The following is a 21,157-nucleotide window of genomic DNA, read 5'->3' on the forward strand; positions in this document are numbered from 1 at the left end:
AATGATTCGGTAACTAATTTATTACCCCAAACACGTAAAATAAACGTGCTGTCAAATATATTACTACAAAATATGCCCGTGTGGGTTAACAGATTAATTAACGAATAATTAACGGTACGAAAAAGACAGAGAAGTTAAATAAAGGCAAAATCAAAATCAAACGGTCACACACAAAGATTCGTGTCTCTCTCTCGAAAACTCCTTTCCCTTCTTCGGACAAATCCATCTTCTTCCTTACTGTCTCTTTCTTTTTTGTAACTTAGGCTTACTGTCTCTTTCTTCGCATAGTTCAATAAAAAAACCTTTGATCCTTCCTTCACATAAATAATTAAATAAATAAATATAATTGTACTTTTTCTCTTTTCTCTCTGTTCTGGTCTCTTCACCAATCACCATAGAAATACTTCACATAGTCTTTATGTCTACCATCGCTGCTGCTTCTTCGGAGTGTGTTTGTTCCAGTTTCGAAGTAACCTAGTCAAGACGAACCAACCCACGTACGCAATTTTTTTAAATCATTTTTAGTTGCTTCGATCGATGAAGCTCGTGCTGACGCATTTTTCTCGTTGTGGATTTGTTTCTTAGGATCTAAAAATGAGATCTTTCACTTTCCACTGCTTATTCAACTTCTCTGTGTGCTTTTAAAAACTTGTTCTTTTGATGGTTTTGTGGTTTGACTACGTAAGCTGTTTGTTGAAATGCCTAAGAGAGAGAAAGAGAGGAGAGGACTAGATTCAATGGGTTTTGGATTGAGTTTGTTTTTTAGCTCTTTTGATTTATTTCTAAACTCATTTTCTGGAACTCTGTGATTGCCTATTTTATAAAATTCTTTTCTTTATTATTTTATTTCTAAATTTGTGTTGTGTGTATATAAAAGCCATTGCAGGTTTGATTGGTTGGAAGCAAAACTGGCAGGTGAGGATTGAACAAACGTTCAAGGAGAAAACTTGATGGATTACTTGTCTGAAGAGGAAGATTTGCAGTTCTTTGATGCCAAGGAAGAAGAGATGATGATGGCATCGAATCCAAGTGGTTTTGATGTATGGAGTGATTCACCTGGAAGTGTTGTGGAGCGGCGGAGGAAGTTCTTGCAGTGGATGGGAGTCCAAGAAGATCTTTCTCAACCTATCAAGTTTGAGTCTGATGGAGCTTCAGAGAATTGTGTTGAAGCTGAGCAGAGTTCTGGAGGATTCAGCTCTTCTTCTAGTCAGGTCTCTTCCTCTGAGGAATTATCTCTGAGAGTGGACAAAAGTTTTGGTGGATGCGATGTAACGAGAAGGGAAAGCTCTTCAATGGCATCATCTTCTGGTTCCAGGTGTTGCCCATTGAAGGAAACAGAGAAGCAGCGGAATATCAAGAAGGGATGGTTCACCAGGCTGCGCTCTTTTGGATGTTCCGCGGATTATACAAAGATCAGAGCTTCTTCTTCATCTAACTATGGCGATGTGATCTCAAGAGTTAAGGTCAAGCATTGTAAGAAACAGACCAAAGAGCTTTCAGCTCTTTATCAGAGCCAAGACATTAAAGCTCACAACGGTTACATCTCGGCTATGAAATTTAGCAGCGATGGGAAGTATCTCGCAAGCTCTGGTGAAGATGGGATTGTGCGCGTTTGGAAAGTCATTGAGGATAAGAGATCTAGACCACCAAGGGATTGCCTTAACCCTTCTTGTATCTACTTCGAGGTAAACGATCATTCCCAGTTGAAACCTGTTTTGTTAGATGAAGAGAAACCAAACAAGACGACAGAAAGCTTCAAGAAAACATCAGATTCAGCCTGTGTCGTCTTCCCTCCTAAAGCTTTCCGGATAATGGAGAAGCCTTTACATGAGTTCCGCGGCCACACTGGTGAAGTCTTGGACATCTCATGGTCAATGGATAACGTAAGCTTTCAAAAACACTTTGCATTTATCTTTTATTATTAAAGAAACTGAGGCATTTTGTTACTGTAGTGTCTTCTCTCAGCGTCAATGGATAAAACTGTTCGTCTATGGCAAGTTGGTAGCAACGATTGTCTTGGAGTTTTCACTCACAATAGTTATGGTATGCTTCTTCTTCTTGGTGAATACAGAATCTCAGTTAATTACTACATTGATCTGACATTATCTTCTTCTTCTTCTTTTGCAGTGACGTCTGTTCAGTTCAACCCGGTTAATGAGAACTACTTCATGAGTGGTTCAGTTGATGGGAAAGTTCGAATATGGGACATTTCTGGTTGCAGTGTTGTTGATTGGGTTGATCTCAAAGACATTATATCCGCAGTGTGTTATCGTCCGGATGGAAAGGGAGGAATCATTGGTTCTCTGAGTGGAAGCTGCAGATTCTTTAACATGTCTGGAGACTATTTAGAATTGGACTCTCAGATACATTTGCTTAGCAAAAAGAAGTCTTCTAATAAACGTATAACTGGTTTTCAGGTAATGTTCTCTCTTTATTTGTCTTGATGATTTGTTTACTTCTCTTGATGGTTGTGTGGTCTTAACAAATCTATATGCATGTTTGTTTCTCCAGTTTTTACCACAAGATCAGAGCAAAGTCCTGGTTGTTTCTGCAGATTCCAAAGTCAGAATTCTCCAAGGCAACGATGTTGTCAGAAAATACAAAGGTATGTTGTGTACCTTACAACGTTCATGTTCTTTTGAATATCTCTGTGATTGATACTAAATTAATCTCTGTTTAGGTGTTTGCAAGACGAGAAGCCTCACATCAGCGTCTCTTACGTCTGATGGAAAGCACATTGTGTCAGCTTGTGAGGACTCCAATGTATATATATGGAGCAATGGAGATGAATCAGATTCTTCTTCTTCTTCTCAAACCAAAAAGATTCGATCCTTTGAACGTTTCTCCACCAATGCATCAGTTGCAGCAACCTGGTGTGGATTCTCAGACCACAACGCAACTCTCCCGTTTTCTTCACCCTCTTGCTTATCTATCAATGAAGGATTTGTCCCTGGATCAATCCCCAAAGGAAGCGCGACGTGGCCAGAGGAAAACTTACCTGCAAATCCTCTTTCCTCGTCCACAATGAGTGCATCTCACTACAAGTTTCTCAAGTCCTCGTACCAGAGAGCAACGAATAGCTCTCTAGCTTGGGGTATGGTCATTGTCACAGGTGGTTGGGACGGACGGATCAGAACATTTCAGAACTACGGCTTGCCTGTGAATACAGCTTGAGAAAACAAAACCAGATGCCATTGTTCCTTATGCACATGGTTCTGGCAGGTTTTTGGGGGCTATGGTAGGTCCGAAAGAAACCTAGATCCACTTTCTCAGACTTATGCTGTTGCTCAATAGTAAAGAAAGAGATTCAAAAGCAAGTGCATCCAGATTATGATCCTGTAGAAGATCTTTCAAGAAGGGGTCAGTGGGAGATTTTTCCATCGGTTGATATAGACACATGAGATGACAAGGAACATATGTTTCTTTTTCTTTGGCAGTAAGTGGCGGTTGGAGATGGTTTCAAAGAGTACGGTTCTGTCACACGATTGTGGGGTCCAAAGTAATCATGGTAAAGGAGTGGTTGAAGGTGAAAGATGTTGATGTTACTTCCACAGAAAAAATCCTCCTCCATGGAAGAGATATCTCCTTGATATCCCTTTTGATATGAAACTTCTAACGGTAGTTAAGGTTTTGTTTGTTACCCATTTGTTGATTCAGTGTATTTAATTCTAGTGAGTAGTTGAGTTTATTTTAGCTTCATACAGATTTGATTAGAGAAGAATTAATTGATTGTTAGTTCCCTCCACCTCGAGAGGCTCAGGTTTTTATATTTGTAAATGATTGTATACATCACAACTTCTTTAAAAAGTTAATATGATTTCAACTTTTACCGATTCAGATATTTTCCAAAATGTTCACTACCTAGATATATGGTCTTAGTAATATAAATAATTGAAGAATTATATAAGTATACAAACTAAAATAATTTACAGAATTATACGTCTACTGTAATTTTGATAATCAAAGCTCAGTTGATTTATTTGCATTAAAAATTGTGATGTTGTATAGTTACATAACAGTAAAGGCTTGAATAGTATGTAAACAATGTGAAAGTTTGGAAGAGGAGTCCACAACTCCAAGTCAGTTGGAAAATCACCATCTTATGGACCCTTCAAACTGTAAGTATAACACATATGCTATTCCGAGAGTAGATTCTAATGCTTTCGGTATTTGTGGTTGGATTCTGAAAGACTGTCAGAGGATAATGAAGTGTATATGGAGCTAAGGCTTACTACGAAAGATTTGTAATTAGTAATGACTTATGTAACAAATTTATGTAGAAGCTACTGCTTTGACATAGGCTATGACATGTATTAATATTTTGTCTTATGGAGCAGTCTTTGAGAGGGATGCAGCGGAGCTAGTGAAGAGAGTTCACAAATCAACAAGATTGGTTGTGTATCATCATCATCCATCATAGGCTTTACAAGAAAGATTCTAAGTAAGAAAAAGAATATTTAGCAAGGAAATGAATCAATCAAACGCGCATCTGGTGTAGTGGTATCATAGTACCCTCCCACGGTACTGACCAGGGTTCGATTCCCTGGATGCGCATATTTATTTTATTTTGTTATTGATCTGTTCTTTTAGTTTTATGTTTGGTTTTGTGACATAGACAGTACTCACAGCTATTACAATCTTTCTCCATTTTACTGTTAGTACATATATATATATATGTCAATGCGAAGAAATAACATGATAAACAAAATATGTAAAATACGAAAGTCTTATATTACAATTCCGGATTACCTCGCTAATAGCTATTATAGTACTGTGAATATTATTATTATTCCGAAATCCTAATGCATCAGAATAATTAATTAAGAAGTTAAGTAAATTAGTGTCTGTAATTTAGTAAAGCGTTCAATTAATTTGTTAGAAATCCTACTAATCGGCTAGATATCTGAGTGTACATAACATTAAACTAACTCACTTTTAAACATTGTAATTTAGTGAACTTTTGGTTTTACTGGTCATCTCATGGATCACTTCAATAAAATTCCTTTGTGTTTTTAACAAAGCCGCACCAATGTTTAATTAATATCCGATATAACAGAAAATAAGAACCATATATGTCAATAAAATAAGATGATAATCATAATAGTTCATTCATGGTTTATCTATGTAATGAAAACTAGTCCCCCTTTCACGAAGCGTTTCCGAAGGGTATTGTACAACGATCTCATCCAAACAAAATGTCAGAATAGGATACACACACTCATATATATAGATACTAGTGCATGTGTATATAGGCTAATTTATATATAGAGAGCGAGAGAGAATCATGTGTTGAATAATTCAAGGCTTGCCTCCGGGCCTCCTTCTTGGGTCGTGCTTAGGGTTGGCTCCTGCGTCGTCGTAGTCCGTAGTCGAGTGGAACATTAACTTCCTGTGGCTCGAGATCTTCTTCACTTCCATCTCCTCACTCTTTATAAAAATATAAAATATGAGATATATATATGTGTGTGTGTTATTATCAATCTCTGGACACAAAACAGTATTAATAAATATTTGCATATAAAAATACAGCACCTTGTAAAGCATGAAACTCTCATGCATCTTTGCGCCTTCAAGCTGGAGAGAGCCTTTCACTATTGCGAAAAGAAAACTTTGTATCAGCGGACTCCATTCTTATTCAATAATCAAAACAGATTGAGATATTGCAACACAAACAAGTTAAGTAAGATGTGTTTTACTATTCTACATATTCACCACCAATCCAATATAGTAATTTGGTAACGATAGTATTAAGGCTAGTATTCTACAGTAGTTAGGCTTCCGATTCCACAATGAAGAAGGGAGGAAATGTACGACAAGATAATATCAAATGCTGATCTCAGACTAGGCGATGGATTAAATTGAGCCGCAAGGCCGATAAGCATACCTTTACACAAAGTAAAAAGACTAAAAATGGAAGAAAATATGAAATAGGGATACATTTACCTAATGATGAAGAGCAAACAATGAGCATGAGGAAGAGGAAAGATAAGGGTCTGATCCTAAGAGGCATATTATATGGTTAATTACTCTTTGTTCGTTTAGGGGAGAATGTAATTAATTAAATGAAAATGAGGAGAAATGGGTTTTGGTATGGAGAAGAGTGGAGAAGCCTAGTTTCCATTTTATAAACTGTCAGTTTTATGTGGTGGAAACTGTTTTGGTCCATATAGAATATGGTCGTGCTAGTGATGATGATGACCATGACTAAGATGGTTGCTTCTGTGTATGATAATGAAAACATGTAAAGCCCTTATCAAAATTAATAAGTTTATAAAATAAAAGAATATCACGTAAACATCGACATTGTTTATTGTGAAACAACCACACAAAAAGTTGAAAACAGCGGCACACTAACATCAAGATGATGATGACGATATAGTAGCAAGAACTTTTATTTTTTAAAGAAGAGAACAATGACATGAAATCAGATGATATTGGGATAATGCAATGAACCCACAAACCCTAGAAAAGCTAAAGAAAGTCAACTCAGCTGTTGATTGTGTTACGTCTCCTAAAAAGGACACTTAACGCTTGCCTATTTATATGCTTGTGGACAAACAAGCCCCACGTTTTTGCATGACATTGCTCACAATTTCGATGTTTAACATTTAATTATCTTCTAATTGTATGAATTAGACAATACTAAATGTACCGTATAGAAATACTTCGAGGTATACCGGTTATCAACATGGCTTGTTTTATTTTTGATACAGAACATCTATGGACTATGGCCAACAACTCCATCAATAACGTTTGAAATACAATGCATATGAATATGGGCCCTGTTCGTTAGTGGAACGCTGCGACTGAATTCAGCGACCAGAAATTGTTCATGATTTAATGCTTCGCTAATCACTTGACCGAGAAAAGGAGACGCAGCGACATAAATTATCAAAGCTCTACGGTGCTTCCGGTGACGCCATAAAAACCAGCGTTGCTATTTTTCTTTTCATTCTCTCCTCAGCGACATAAAACAGAAATTTCTTTCACTTCTTCTTCTCTCCTTTCCTTTAAATTCTCTCTCTTTCCTTGTTAATTCTGATCGCAAGTTGCAACCAAGTGAAATGCGAACATCGATTATTTGAATGTAAGCTGTGCAAAGCCAAACGATAAAAGGTTATTTATTGTGGCTCGAATTCGTAATGAGAAAATGCTATGATTGACGCAAGAAACGTAACATAATTCATCAGTTTAAAGTGGTCTACATTCGAAAATACAAATACAAATACAAATATTCACTCGAAAATACATATATTCACTTCAGTATAAGAAATATATATATACACATTAGTACGTCTTTTCATGTGAATCTCGTGAAAAAAGACAGATTTTTTCATATGCATATTGAAAACATTAACTCAACATCTCTGTCTACAAAAATGAAAATTTGTAAATCAAACAGAATCGTAATGAGTTTGTTTTGTGGTCACTAAACGTTTAGTGATAAAAAAAAGTGATAAAAAACTATTAATAAGCATTTATATTCCAAATAATTTTAGAAACCGCTATAAATGCGCATAGTGTAATGTTATCATAGTACCCTCCCACGGTACAGACCAGGGTTTGAGATCTTGGATGCGCAACTTTCATTTGAAAATAAATTAATATAATAAATTTTTGAAAGCAACTTTCGACGTTTTTGTTCCTACTTCCTCGTAGATTCCTTCCGTCAAAACAGATGTTAATCTTAAGCCGTTCGCAAGTTGGATCTCTTTCAGAAAACTTTTATTTAAAAAAGTTTGAGTATCTCCTTATTTTGATTGTGTTATATCAAATTTCAAGCTATTTAGTATTTACCTCCTCAGTTTTTACTCTCTTCTTTTTGTCAACGTCCTCCTCAGTTTTGACAAATATTAGTTTTCTCTTCTTCTTTTTTAATTTATTTTACCTTTTGAAATTGATTTTGACTAATCAAATAAGTTTCTTCCGTATATCAAAGTGATATTTGTTCTACAGGATATAAACTATTTTAGTCAGAAACAATATCTTTCTCTAAAGGAAACGAGTTAATCATTTGGTATCATCGATTATTACCTATGTTTTTAACTCTTATGCCCACTGCTTTCACCACTTTCTTCCATACAGCTGTATTGTATTTTAGGTTGTGCTCATAAGTCAAGTTCACTTACCAACGCAATTGCATTCTGCTGCTAATTAGATAATTGGGTCCATTATCAAAAAGTAAGATGGGGAATATGGGATCATACCAAACTCGTACGTGATTATTCTTAGTTTTATTGCAGTTGATGATTCATAACGAACGTGAAATTATATACCGAGAGGTACACTACTTTTCAAGTAAAGACCCTACAAGTACTAAAATCTGAACACACTATTAATAAAATAATTTGATTTACATGTTCCTTTATCAATATATAACTGAAAATATTCGCAAATTAAATGATAATGCGAAAATTCAAACTACTTATTAAATCTGTATAGCAGCGAATGTAAATTTTATAATGAATATGTATAAAAATTATTTAGTCAAAAAGTAAAACCGAAAACATATAAACATGGTAGGCAATTGCTAGGCAGAAAAATAAATTGTTTTAAAATTGAATTTAGGTAAGTAATTATGGATTCATAAAATGTTTAGGGGCAGATTAATCCGTGGTACCAAACAATTGATAGTTACATATAAATAAAGAGAATAGTGGAATTAATCCATCCATTTCGGCCTTTACAGCTTTATAAGAAGTCAACTAAGATTGAGACAGACATAGCGAGTGGCCTACAAATGTATAAGAGAAGTGCATCTTTTTAAGTGACCCATTATAGTGAGAGACCACTATCCCCAAAATCTTATTTTTAATTTAAGATCTTGTCTCCATAATACTATGTATTTTGACCTAATATCCACACAGTTCTAAAAAAAATAGTGGGTTGCCCATTTCCCCTGAGAGAGAATGTGAATGCTCCGGTCACCAGCATGAATCGAATCCAGGTGACTTCCGTATTAGGGCCGAAACTTCCTCAAGTAATCATCATTGGGCCAGCGCGCACTGATTTCCACACATTTCTACTCTTTATGCTTGAAAGTTTTAAGATCTAAACATATCTTAAAACTTTTGATTGCCATAAGAAAAACAAACACATAACCATATACGCTTAATGCTTGACTTGCTATGACTAATTGGTTAAACTTGCTCGAGGATATGGGACGGAAGCTGGTCTCCCATGTGTTACCGCACGCGGTTAGCCAAAATCCGAGCTAAGAATGCCATGAGCGTCTTGACATGCGGTGGTGAATCTAATTGGTTAAACTTACAACCAATGTTTTCTTTTTAACCGCCTGGTCAATGTTTGTAATACTTAATAATTCTCTTGACTAGTTATAGCTCTTATGTCCACATCCACACAGATTATGCAACAATTCAAAGGTTATGTATGACTTTACAAATGAAAAAATGAAATTGAAATAAGGGAAAACATGAGTAGGAAATAAAATCAGTGTATAGCCGCGCGGTACGTAGTGATATGTCGGCAAAAATGTTGTGTTTAAATGTAGTGACGAATATTGTCATACGAAAAAGAGAAAACAATGTTCTTATTGAGCTACAGCATCAACGTAAGTGTCTTAAGAGTTAAATCTTACCATCTGCTGTGTCCAATGTCCACTACATATGTTATCATGGTTTAGTGATAAAGTTGGTTTAGACTTCGTTGGAAATCTGACGAAAAGGTCGAGTACAAAATCACAAACATAAATAAACCATTTATCACCGTTTTATTGCCTTTCTGATTGATTATTACAGGCTGACTTTAACATTTTTTGTAACACCGTATCTAAAATTTTCTCAATCACTCAATGCCTCAATGGTGTTATAATATGTCTAATCGCTGATTAAATTCTCTCAGCAATACATTTTTGGTTGCAGAGAGAGAACAGAAGTTGCAGCAATAGTGGAGTTGGTGGGAACAATAACTTGCCACGATTCAGTATGCTGCATGCATACACACTAACCATAACGTAAACGAACACACCCAAAATTAATATTTTCATACATATTCACGACGAATAGTGTCAGTATTTATATACTTTCAAAGTATTTCCCTTTGGAATTTCGGTAAGTTAGTCTCTTAACATAAAGTACAGACGCAGACATTTAAAATTAATTGAGTACGAAAAAAATCGTCGCGGACCACATTAAATGTGTTATAGACTTTGAGTGTGCTGGACAGTGATATTTTTCAACTCCACTTCTATCCTCAGAGTGGCTTGTCCTATTCCTCTCCCATGTTTTAGCTTATTTTCTATGATTTTTATTCAAACTTCCTCTTTTGTTTTTGGTAATGGAAGGAAAGACATGAGTATGCCATCACAATAGCTATTAACGGTAACAACAGATTTGTTCAATGACTGACATTACTTATTAATTATTATAATTATGTTTCTAATTGTTTTAAGAAAAATGTTTTAAAAATAAAAATTTAAAGTTTATATATTTTATCAGTTAATAATGATAAATTACAAATTAAAAAACTTAAGTTGTCAAATTGATACTAGATCTCATCACCAAAAATAATTTTTGTTTAGTATGTATAAGAAATTGAAAGTATGTCATCTGATAATGTATGATGTCAGAGAATGGTTTAGGACATATACTTACAGAAACTCGGTAGAGGATTCTACCAATAATACTAGTAGTTCTGTAAAATATAGAACTTAAACATATTAAAAATGTATGATAATGGGTTCAATCTCGCTGTATCAGTTGAACTTGGTGTTTGTTTGAAAACGTATCATTTCTGATAAGAATACAAATGCAAACAAAAAAATCAAAATCTGTGTATCGTTTACGTTTCAAAGGAGAGTGAGTTGAGACGTTCTTCCCCTTAACTTGGCTCTTTGGTAAAAGAGTAAGGCATGTGATCTTTACATCTGACGGGCCGAAACCCAATAACTAGTTCTCTGGGATCTGACCACCGGTACTAGTCAAACCCAGTTGCTCGCAAGAGAAATTAGATATTCATGTCGTGGTCACATGGATAGTAAATCTGAGTTGGCAAGGATTCGAACCCAAGTCCCTTAGGGTATTTCCATCCCAACTCCATTTTTTCCTCTAAAATGGAGTAAAAGTGGATATGAAGTAAGGAATACTCCAACCCAACTCCATATCTCACTCTATAATGAAATTTACTCCATAAATGGAGTAGTTTATTTTTTGTTTGTTCATCACTCTATAATGGAGTGGGAAATGAAGTAGGGTTGAAGCAATTTTACTATATTTTCACTTTTACTCCATTTTAGAGGAAAAAATGGAGTTGGAATGGAGATGCCCTTAGGGACACCGTACGCCATGCGCTATCCGACCACCCATGTGGTTACCTTAGAGCAAGAGCATTAGTGAACCCCTCTTTGGGATTCAACTTTTCAATTTTTTTATTACTAATTTTTTTCTTTTTTTTTCGATTTAAAAAAAAAAAAAAAAAATTTAGACCAATCGCGGGCCGCCACGTGTCGTGGAGCCCGCGCTACAGTGATGAACTTTAGGAGAGATGGTATCATGGAGAAGAGGCGACAGGAGCTGAGCTCATCGATTTTGCTTTTTTTAATATATTTTTTTTTTCGTAAAGCGTGTGATCCCCTTCTCTGAACCTCTAATGCGGATGCTCTTATAGTTTGAGCCAATCAAAATAATTATGTAATCTAAACGAGTAATACAGTTCCCTTATTAAACCGACATGAACCTCTTTTTTTGACCCTAAAGACATTATCACCATATAATATTCCTGTAAACAAAGGGTAAGTTAATAAAACTAACAATGATCATTGCAAAGAAAACGTAATTAAACGCGCATCTGGTGTGGTGGTATCATAGTTCTTTAATTAATAGAGAAGATATAACAGAAATTAACCCAATTATATATGTCAATCAAAAAAGATGATAATAGTGAATTCATGGTTTAGTATACTACAAGGCAAACTAGTCTCTAGCTGGTTTTAACAGCATTTTTGAGCTTTATTGGGATGATGATCTCTCTCTCTGGTTCGATATAGTAACAAACAAAACCGTTACTTCTACGCAAAATGCTTTGAGGTAGCCTAAAACCGTTACAGAAGCAAAGTAGCAAGAAAGGTATACGAAACATCTCTGTTTTAAGACATTGAACACACAGTTCAAAGAGTACAAAATCTCAATCAGAATCCTTCTTCTCTCGCATCCAAGACCACTCTGATTCACAGAGATCAAGAGGCGAGTTCCCATCTTCATCTTTAATGCTTGTATCAGCTTTCTGCTTCACTAGAAACTCTGCAAGAGCCTCTCTTTCGCACACAACAGCGTAGTGCAGAGCGGTTTGGCCTTCATTGTCCTACACAAAAACAAAAGTTAAAGTCATCCAAAGAAACACACAAATCTTATAGTTAAGGGTTTTGAATTTACCTTAGCATTAACATCGGCCTTGTTATCAACTAGAGCTTTAGCAACATTCAAGTGGCCACGGTCTATAGCCCAATGCAGCGGTGTCCGACCTTCACTATCTGAAATTTCACAGACATTTAAAGACATTTAAACTTCAAAGCAAATCGAAAACGTTTGCGAGAATGGTATATAAAGAGAGACTAAGTAACCTCTTGCATTTACTGGTATGCCACTTTCTATGCATTTCAATAGATTCTCCACTTCTCCTTCTCTAGCAAAGGCGTGGACTGCATCAATCTTCCTGTAACATTGACAAAGAAACACAAGAATGAACAGAGATTCCTCTAAAACTAAATGACATTGATGGCTAACTAAATGACTCTTCAACTACAAATGGATACATTCATGTGACTGGTATGATATCAGAATGCGTAAGATAAAATTGCTTAGAACCTTACAACTCATTTTCGGATTCTTCTTCGTAAACCAATGAGCTAAACACTGGTCCCATGGGTGCTCTAGAGCTGGATCCTGCAGCATCACCACTACGATTCCTTCCTTTCTAAACATCAGAACAAAACAAACAATCAAGTTAGTAGAGATTCTAAGAAAAGAAACGAATCATCCTTAAAACAATCCAGAGAAACGAGAAATTAAGAGAAGCGGTAAAAGGAAAATAACTACCGAGCCACCTTCAACCCAAGCTGGGTACAAGTGAGTCACAAGGTCGATGTACTTCTCCATCGCTTCCTCAGCTGGCATTGCACCCATCTTCTGCCATGCTTGCCTAAACCAAGAAAAAACATCATGACAAGTCTCAGTCAAGTCAATCAACTAAACAATCAAGTCTACAGCATCAACCATAACATACTGACAGAGAACGCAACCAAAGCAATCAACATTCGATATTTTCACAATGCAAGATGTGAACTTGGTGCTACAGACAACGTGAAGATACCTCAACTAAACATATGATTAAGCAATCAAGTTTCGATACTCAATGCAAGCTGCTAACTTTGTGATACCCACATGAAGATACCTCAACTATCTCAACTAAACATTAACAAGCAATCATCATCACAGATTCACAGTCAAAAACATCGGAATCAGATTATCAATCATGGCACAGAAACAGAGTAAAGAATCAAGAAAGAGAGAGAGAGAGGCACAAACCACTTAGCACGAGCAGTCATTTTGAGAGCTGAAGGCTGAGGAGCAGTACAAGCTCCTTCGGTAGCAATCTTATACAACCCATAAAGCTGAAGCTGCAACTCGCTCGACACTTTCTGCGAAAGCCTGTCCGAAGCAGCAGCCGCCACAAAAGCCGTCGCGGCACTGAATGCTTCATCAAGCTCCGTGCTTTCCACACCTTCCCAATCGTCTTCATCATCGTCTTCATCGCCTCTCAAGCTTCCTTGCTCCGCCACAAGAGAATCCGTCTCGCCGGCTGAAGAATCGACCTTCCGGTAGTATTCATTCTCCGATTGGGCGGCGTCGTGGCTGCGAGTGAGGGAGAGGTTGTCGTCTTTAAACGCGACGAGGATGGAGATCAGCTTGGCGAGAAGGTAAGCGAAGATCAAACCGAAGATTAGAGACTGAGCGAGCTGAAACCAATCAACACCCATTTCTCTCAAATCGGCGAGAGATTCAGAGTGAAGAAGAAAGACCTAAACTTTTCAGTGAAGGGTCACAAGAACGAATCTCCAGAAACAAAAAGGAACCATCTTTTTTCTTGTTTTCGCCGCTTCACTCAAGACAAGACAGAGGGATATTAGAAAATAGACCAACAAAACCAACACTTTTTCAACGTGGTTTTGTTCAAATCCGGTTTAGATCCAATTTTCTTTATGTCTAGACATATATCAGAACCACCCAAACAATATTTGAAACTAATCAGTATAATCGAATTCAAATATTTTAATTTGGAGTATTTAAATTACTATAATAATTAACTAATATTTTAACTATATATTTTTATTTTGAATATTAATAATTTTTGGATCCGATCGATAATAAAAAAAATTAGGTCTATTTAGATATTATGCTAGATTTAGATCATGTTCGCTTTTGTATTCATACATTGAATCTAGATGCAAATTAATATTCAAAATATTGTTCATTTGGATACTATTGAATCAAGCTAGATATCATATCCGGATTCAAATAATAATTGTAAAACGAAAAATGTCTTAGATATAATATACTCTCTCTGTTCCTAGCCTTTTAACCTTTCAAGACCTGTAAGAACATCCTAAATTCATCCGCGTTCTCAGCAGAGATGGTGAGATCTTTCTCCAGCTTAAAACTTTGAGCAAGTAAGTGATCCGCACGGTAACATGTTCTAGTTTTCATATCCTTGACCGCAAAAATATTGAATTTATCAACATTCCTTGAGAACAATTTCTGGTGTCATACATGAGGATCTAACTTCCGGATATTAATTTATGTTTTATTTTATTTAACTTATGACTTGATTAATTTGTCTAATCTAAACATTCCTCAGTCATAAGTTAATAACTTTTTTCTAGATCAACCATAAATTCTAACCAAGTATTTTTCAGATTTAAATTATCAAGAAGCGATTAGAAAATACAAAAGTTGATCTTTTGCAATGTTACTTTGTTATTGGGCTGGATTGAGCTAAATTTTAGTATTGGTTAAGTATATTAGTAATTTTAACAAACAACTTCTTCTCTTTTAACAAATATATTCTTTTCAATACGAGTTAGACTGAATTTTAGTAAGGTTTAAAGGTATCTTAGTAATTTAACAAGTACTTTCTTCCTTGCATCTTCTTCTTTTTAATGTCGTTATTTCTCGTTTCCATCTCTTAGGAAAAAATGATTTCTTTCGTAAAAAATCTTCTCTCCAAACCTAAGAATGTCCTTGTTGGTGTTGGTGTAGAGAACATACAAGAAAGTCCTTTTATTAAATAATTTTTATTAAGTGAACCAATAGTATAGATATATATGTACAACTCAAGCATGAAGGAATCCTTGTGTGGAATTGTTTAGTCAAATCTACACTCTTTGTTTAGCTAGCAAATGTAGCTAAACCTTATGCACAAGTATTGTTCGAATATTTTTTCCTTTTTCTCTTTAACATCTCCATCTTTCTCTCATTGTTTGTCATCAACAAAAAAACTCTTGATGTTTATAACATCCAAAATTATTATGGTTGTCAGTTTTAAGTTTTTTCTTAAATAACCTTAAACATCCGAGGAAGAGGCTCCGGTGGCGATGAAGAAGAAGGAGGTGGAAGAGGAGGCTCCAGCGGTGGTGACGAAGAAGAAGGAGGTGGAAGAGGAGGCTCCGGCGGTGGTGACGAAGGAGGAAGAGGCTCCGACAGCGACTTCGACGGTGAGTGAGTTAGGCGGTGATTCCGGCGGCGGACAGATAGTCCTTAGACTTTGACGGTGACGAAGGTCTTTTTATTAGTAATTATTAATAAGTGATCGTACAATATGCCGCGTCTCATCAGAGACTGTGTCAGGTGATTTCAGCATTTCCCTTTTTAACTTATTATCTCTCTTTCTTAATTAAGTGTGTTTATTTGCATGGTTTATTTTAATATTTGGTTTAATGTTTGAATACTTATGCTTAAACTTTATATTTGTGTGAGGATTTTATGACTACTTGGTTGCTTCTTCTAAAACTCTATAATAACTTCTTCATTAAACATACTAATAACTTATCTTCTAAAACTCTATAATAAATATTTATTCTTGACTACTCTTAAATGACAAAATCCTTTTTTGTATTTTTTGAGGATATGAATATGCATTTTCTAGTATTTATAAATACTATAATAAATACTGTGCAATCATGACAAAATAGGAGAAGAGAACCGTAGTTTGTTAGTTTGTAACTCAGAAAAAGAAAAGAAAAAATCGAGAGGGAGTAGCTGTTAAAAAATACTGTGCAATCATGACTAATGCATTGTGAGCGAGAGAGAGGCGTTTTGGCAAAGTACTGTACAATCAAATTACCCCTTTGTCAAGATATTGATATTGCTACAAATGATATTGCCCCTGGTGATGTTGTGTGCTTAGAGAATTATGGATTGTTGTCAACGGTAGGCAAAGCATATTCGTAATTATATAAACCAGTAACAACAAGACAAATAAGCTTTCTAGTAAAATAATGAAGCTAACTCTACAGCTTCAAGCACATTATTTTGATCTGTGTATACCTCTGTTTTCACTTTGTGTATCTTCATTGTTGCAACTGCTCTCTTGATAATACTTTATAAAATAATTAGCAGAAAGAGAGATGGTAGCTAGCAAATAGCCAAATAATGTGAAGAAAATGAAATTCTTGTAAATAATTAAAATTATGAAGAATCGAATATTAAGAAAATAAAAAAATATGAAGAGGAGAAAAAGGGTAAATGATCCATTTGCTACCTTCATTGAACTGCATGATGCATAGCAACGTTGCATCTGCTTGCTTTATCTCTGTTTTCTCTTTGTGTCTCTTCAACTCTTAATTGGGTTTTATGGAATAGACTAATCCCGGTGTGTACAAGATTCACTAGTGATGATATTTGACATCTTACACTGATCTCTTGATATAGTTTATAAATAATCAGGGGAAAGAGAGATAAATGGTAGCAATTTTTTCTTCAAGAGAATATCCATATCAATCATACAGAGAGTACTGATGGACAGACACAGAATCCAAAACTAAGACTCGACAATATTTTGAGGTGGAATGTGATAGGTCCCAATCACGGACGGATCCAGAAAATAAATTAACGTGGGGCATAATATATAAATTTATTTTTGTTAAATATAATTTAATAAATTAAATTATAGTTTTTACAAGACATTATTCATTAATTTTTCACAAAATAAATAACATAATTTTTTTTTGCAATTTTAAATATTCATTTTCAACCATATCATAAAATTGTATATACATATAGTAATTTCATTATAAATTTTATTTCTTTTAGTTTTTATTTTTTCTTTAAGTATTGAAAAATAAACTTAATAAAATAATTGTTAAATTTAAATTTTTAATAAATTATGAATTTTATTTTGAAAAAAATAATATTTAAAATTGATTGAAATATAATAAGATTGCTATAATTTAAAAAAATATACTTTCAATAAAAATACTTTAACATTTGAATTTATGTATTATTGTTTAAAGTTTAGTATGTAAAGAAGGGTGGGGTTGAGTTTATTTTTATAAATGATTTAGTAGAGTTAGTTTAGTCATTTTTCATCACATATTTAAGGTTTATGAAATTATTCATCTCTTAAAAATAAATTTAGAAAGTGATTTCAAGTGTGTGGTAAAATTACATTTTTCTCTTTAAAAAAGTAAATAAACGAGTGATAAAAAGAATAGTTTTAGGTAGTAAAATCAACAGAATATATTTTATGAAATATAGTAATTAAAAATGTAGAAAAATTTAAAAGAAGACATGCACCACATGGATTCAAACCTAGAGTGGATGTGGCACGTTCTAAACTTCAGGACCATATTAGCTACACAATGCCCTTTGTACTCAGTTTCATAAGAAATATATGTATAGTAGTATGTGGCAGGTGCCACACTCACTTCCTACGTGGATCCGCCCCTGGCCCCAGTTATAAGAGTATCTATTATTGATCTAGAAACATGTGATTTGATACCAATTAAGGTCACTCTTCAAATCAAAGAGAATTTGCCAAGAACAAACTAAGAACACATGTTTCTTTGGGTAGTTAAGACTACCTCTTTTTGTTGTTTTCATTGATTTAAGTAGAAAAGATACATGAAGCAAACTCCCACAAGACATGAAAGGGAAAGTGGATCACTCTTCTCCTACATAACATGAAGGGAAGTCGTGATCTCTTTATTTGCATAAACATAAGAAATAACTTGAAGACTAAGTCATTATACTATGTCCTTAATTGAACCTTTGGTTTAGCGTAGTCTCATCAGAATGTAGTAAGGCGCAAGGATGTAGAGGCTAAACTCCAGACATCAGAGGAACTCAGTTCGACAAAACCTGTTTCTTCGAAATCTCTGAAATGGACATAGTTAGGGTCCATTCCAGGAAACGAAGTAGCAGGGACACAGAAAGGTTCAGAGTTTGAGAGGAACACGACGAGGTTCCCCATGTCTTGAGTGTAAACAGTGTTCCCTTCATCGTCTAATTTGAACACCATTAAAGCTTTGGTTCTCATTCTAGCAAATACCACCCTTGGCGATCTTGGTTGTCTTCTTGTACTGCTTGACCAAGAAAGTTTCACCGGTGGGTCGTGACTCCACCTAGTGCTCGCACCTGATGCACGAATCCAAAAGATTCTCCAAATCAGTGCACTTAAGTTCATTAATATACAAAACCACATGTTTTTCGGAGATCCGCACCACAACCCCAGCTAGGACGATTTCACAAGGAGGGGTTTGCAACAAAGAAGCTGAGAATCCTTTAGAGAGAAGAAGAAGAAGAATAACAACAACAAGTTGTTATTATTAGCAAAAAAAACATCAATCACTTTTTCATTTCACATATATATATAATAAATATATTTAGAATTTTACACATACATACATTTTTACATATTTCACCTCCATTACATGACACTTCTGTAGCTACATTTCTTTCCATAAAAAGCTTATTCAGAGAAACCATGTATATACAAAAAAAACTAACTAAAGGCTTATAACATTTTAATTCTAAACATATATTAGATATTAAACAAAACTAGTTTCTAATGCAGGAGAGGCTTTATCTCCTTATGTTTTCAAGTTCTTCCTTTTGCCTCAGCCCCATTCATTTGAAACCATTTTACTTCCTCTCCTCTGTTTTCGCAAACCTTCCTCGGATCCTCGGTTGGTTATCTGCAAGAGCTTTCCTACAAGCATACTGAAACCAAACCAAAACAGTCTTTGACTAACTTTGAACCAAAAAGATTACTTCTCAAGTCATCTGTTATAGGGTATTGCGTTGTATACCTTGATTTTACGCCCGAAATTTCGCCTGCTCTTCTTGTTCCTGTATCTAGAAAGCTTCTCACGTCGATCCTCCGAAGTACAGCTCACAATAATCCTATCCAGTGGAGATTGAAAATGACCAGTCCCTAGTTTCTACTCATCAAAAAAACAGAAAACTCTAGTCAGCACTGTTTTTTTCATATTATTGATGATTCAACAAACAAATGTTTCACAAATACTCAAACCTGTATGTCGCCTTCACTAAAGGCTCGTCGCATCCCATAATCAGAACTAAAATCCAAGTGAGAAAAATCAGGAAAATTCTGAACCACAACAGCCTCTTGATGTGCATGTGACCGATCCATAGAGCTCAAGTTCCCCGAGCTTACGGTCTTCTGCGTATCGTGGCTCTCATCGATCCCCGTTGTCACGAGAGAGATGTTCTTTACGTCTAAAACATCAGCGAGTGGAGACTCCATCATAGCTGATTTCATCGTGAGACCTTGCTCGCATTCATAAAAGGCTTTGTCAAGAAGCTGCTGACCACTCTGAAACAACCCAAGATCGAGATCAGGAAGATCACAAAGCCCTTGGGAAGAGTCTTCCCCGCAAGAGATCATCGTTAAGGCAGCTGAGAGTGGATCAACGGTTAAGATTGACTCTTCAAGAATTGAATCAGGAGCTTTGAATAGATCTCCTTCTTCTCCAGTATCATACTCAGGGATGTTTGATGGCCCAGCAAAAGCGTTTCTCTGCAAAAAAAATAAATATCACATGAGAATCAGAGACCACAAACAAAACAGAACATAGTTCGAGACATTTGAGACAATAAAAGTACAGACTACAGATCTTTAAAAATCTTGTTACGAGTAGTCGGGTAGATACGTTCAAGAATCTTTAGTGAAGGATTACTTTGTGAGATGAAAGAACCAATAAAACAAGACAATCCACTAGTAGTGAATAAATGGAAAAAAACAAGTCTTGAAGAACATGGAATCTCATGTGAAAAGAAACGTTTGGCTTTTTTTTCTGAAGTAGAAGATTCTGTTTTATCAAAAAGATTATGTTTTTCTTATAAAAGAAAAAAGAACTATATTTTTTTCCTACTCAACTTTCTCAGCAACCAAAAAACACTTGTGGTCAGGTCAGTGGAACAAAAATATCTCATCAAGTGGCCACTTAAAACAGTTCACACCACTAGTTAATCAACTTCACCAGTAAACAATTTGGCTTTTCTCATCTAAACACTCCCAACCTTTAACTCCATAAACCAAAATAGAGGAAGGAAGAATATTAGTTTCATCAAAAGACAAAAAACCCTATCAGAATCTTCCAAGGGAAACCTATAACTTAGAAAATCAGTGACCAAAAAAGGAAGAAGAATCATCACAAGTAATTAGAAAAAAGGAAAAGATGATCTTCAAATATTCAAATGCAGTAAGAAAAAGAGTCAAAATGAAAAGAAGAAGAGAAATTCAAACCATTTCATCATCTGAGAGCTTGTATGATTTGAAGAGGTCTTCAAATTGGTGAATATCTGGAGAACAAGTTTGCATGTAACGGAGCATTAACCCTGAATCTGCATACATTTTTTGTTCGTCCTCTTTGTGAGAGAAAAGTTTAGAAGTACGAAATGAAGAAATGGAGGAGAAAGTGGACATAGAAGAAAGCAAACAATAATACAGAGGCCAAGTTGTGAATTTGAGAGGAAAAAGTTTGGTACTTTGCTCCTGCTCTTGCCCTTTTTATGACAGAAAGACGCTTTGTTATGTTTATTTATTTATTGGTGCTATTGTGGACACTATAGAGAGAAAAAAGCCATTACTAAAAATTTTATACAAAATATTTAATTTTTCA

General features: G+C 35.2%; 4 protein-coding genes and 1 non-coding gene across 9 annotated transcripts; 2 read left to right on the plus strand and 3 right to left on the minus strand.

Annotated features, from left to right (window-relative positions):
* Positions 1-165: 165 nt before the first annotated feature.
* Positions 166-3,833, plus strand: LOC106390623 (WD repeat-containing protein 44). Its single transcript, XM_013831131.3, has 6 exons — positions 166-497; positions 878-1,883; positions 1,953-2,043; positions 2,128-2,417; positions 2,512-2,605; positions 2,681-3,833. Exons 2-6 carry the CDS (start codon positions 951-953, stop codon positions 3,172-3,174), a joined length of 1,902 nt encoding a protein of 633 aa, XP_013686585.1. The 5' UTR covers positions 166-497; positions 878-950; the 3' UTR covers positions 3,175-3,833.
* Positions 3,834-4,483: 650 nt separating this feature from the next.
* TRNAG-CCC lies at positions 4,484-4,554 on the plus strand. Its single transcript has one exon. It is a non-coding gene; the product is annotated as a tRNA-Gly (tRNA).
* Positions 4,555-5,073: 519 nt separating this feature from the next.
* LOC106418837 lies at positions 5,074-6,153 on the minus strand. The gene is made up of 3 exons (XM_013859587.3): positions 5,944-6,153; positions 5,533-5,591; positions 5,074-5,427 (listed from the first exon to the last, which is right to left on the minus strand). Exons 1-3 carry the CDS (start codon positions 6,008-6,010, stop codon positions 5,299-5,301), a joined length of 255 nt encoding a protein of 84 aa, XP_013715041.2. The 5' UTR covers positions 6,011-6,153; the 3' UTR covers positions 5,074-5,298.
* A 5,778-nt stretch (positions 6,154-11,931) lies between these two features.
* LOC106390614 (acyl-CoA-binding domain-containing protein 1) lies at positions 11,932-14,148 on the minus strand. Its single transcript, XM_013831120.3, has 6 exons — positions 13,542-14,148; positions 13,053-13,155; positions 12,827-12,930; positions 12,578-12,669; positions 12,390-12,487; positions 11,932-12,318 (listed from the first exon to the last, which is right to left on the minus strand). Exons 1-6 carry the CDS (start codon positions 13,991-13,993, stop codon positions 12,142-12,144), a joined length of 1,026 nt encoding a protein of 341 aa, XP_013686574.1. The 5' UTR covers positions 13,994-14,148; the 3' UTR covers positions 11,932-12,141.
* Positions 14,149-18,848: 4,700 nt separating this feature from the next.
* Positions 18,849-21,077, minus strand: LOC106390599 (zinc finger protein CONSTANS-LIKE 10-like). Of its 5 annotated transcripts, none has more exons than XM_013831103.3 (4): positions 20,782-21,077; positions 19,546-20,052; positions 19,322-19,453; positions 18,849-19,232 (listed from the first exon to the last, which is right to left on the minus strand). In XM_013831103.3, the coding sequence occupies exons 1-4, from the start codon at positions 20,959-20,961 to the stop codon at positions 19,155-19,157; spliced, it is 897 nt and encodes a 298-aa protein (XP_013686557.1). In that variant the 5' UTR covers positions 20,962-21,077; the 3' UTR covers positions 18,849-19,154. The 5 variants fall into 5 exon arrangements, with proteins under 5 accessions (XP_013686557.1, XP_013686562.1, XP_022557014.1 ...); XM_013831108.3 differs by lacking the exon at positions 20,782-21,077 and adding an exon at positions 20,213-20,420; XM_022701293.2 differs by lacking the exon at positions 20,782-21,077 and adding an exon at positions 20,143-20,413.
* Positions 21,078-21,157: the final 80 nt, after the last annotated feature.

The sequence above is a fragment of the Brassica napus genome, chromosome A2 (genome assembly GCF_020379485.1).
Source record: "Brassica napus cultivar Da-Ae chromosome A2, Da-Ae, whole genome shotgun sequence".
NCBI lineage: Eukaryota > Viridiplantae > Streptophyta > Magnoliopsida > Brassicales > Brassicaceae > Brassica > Brassica napus.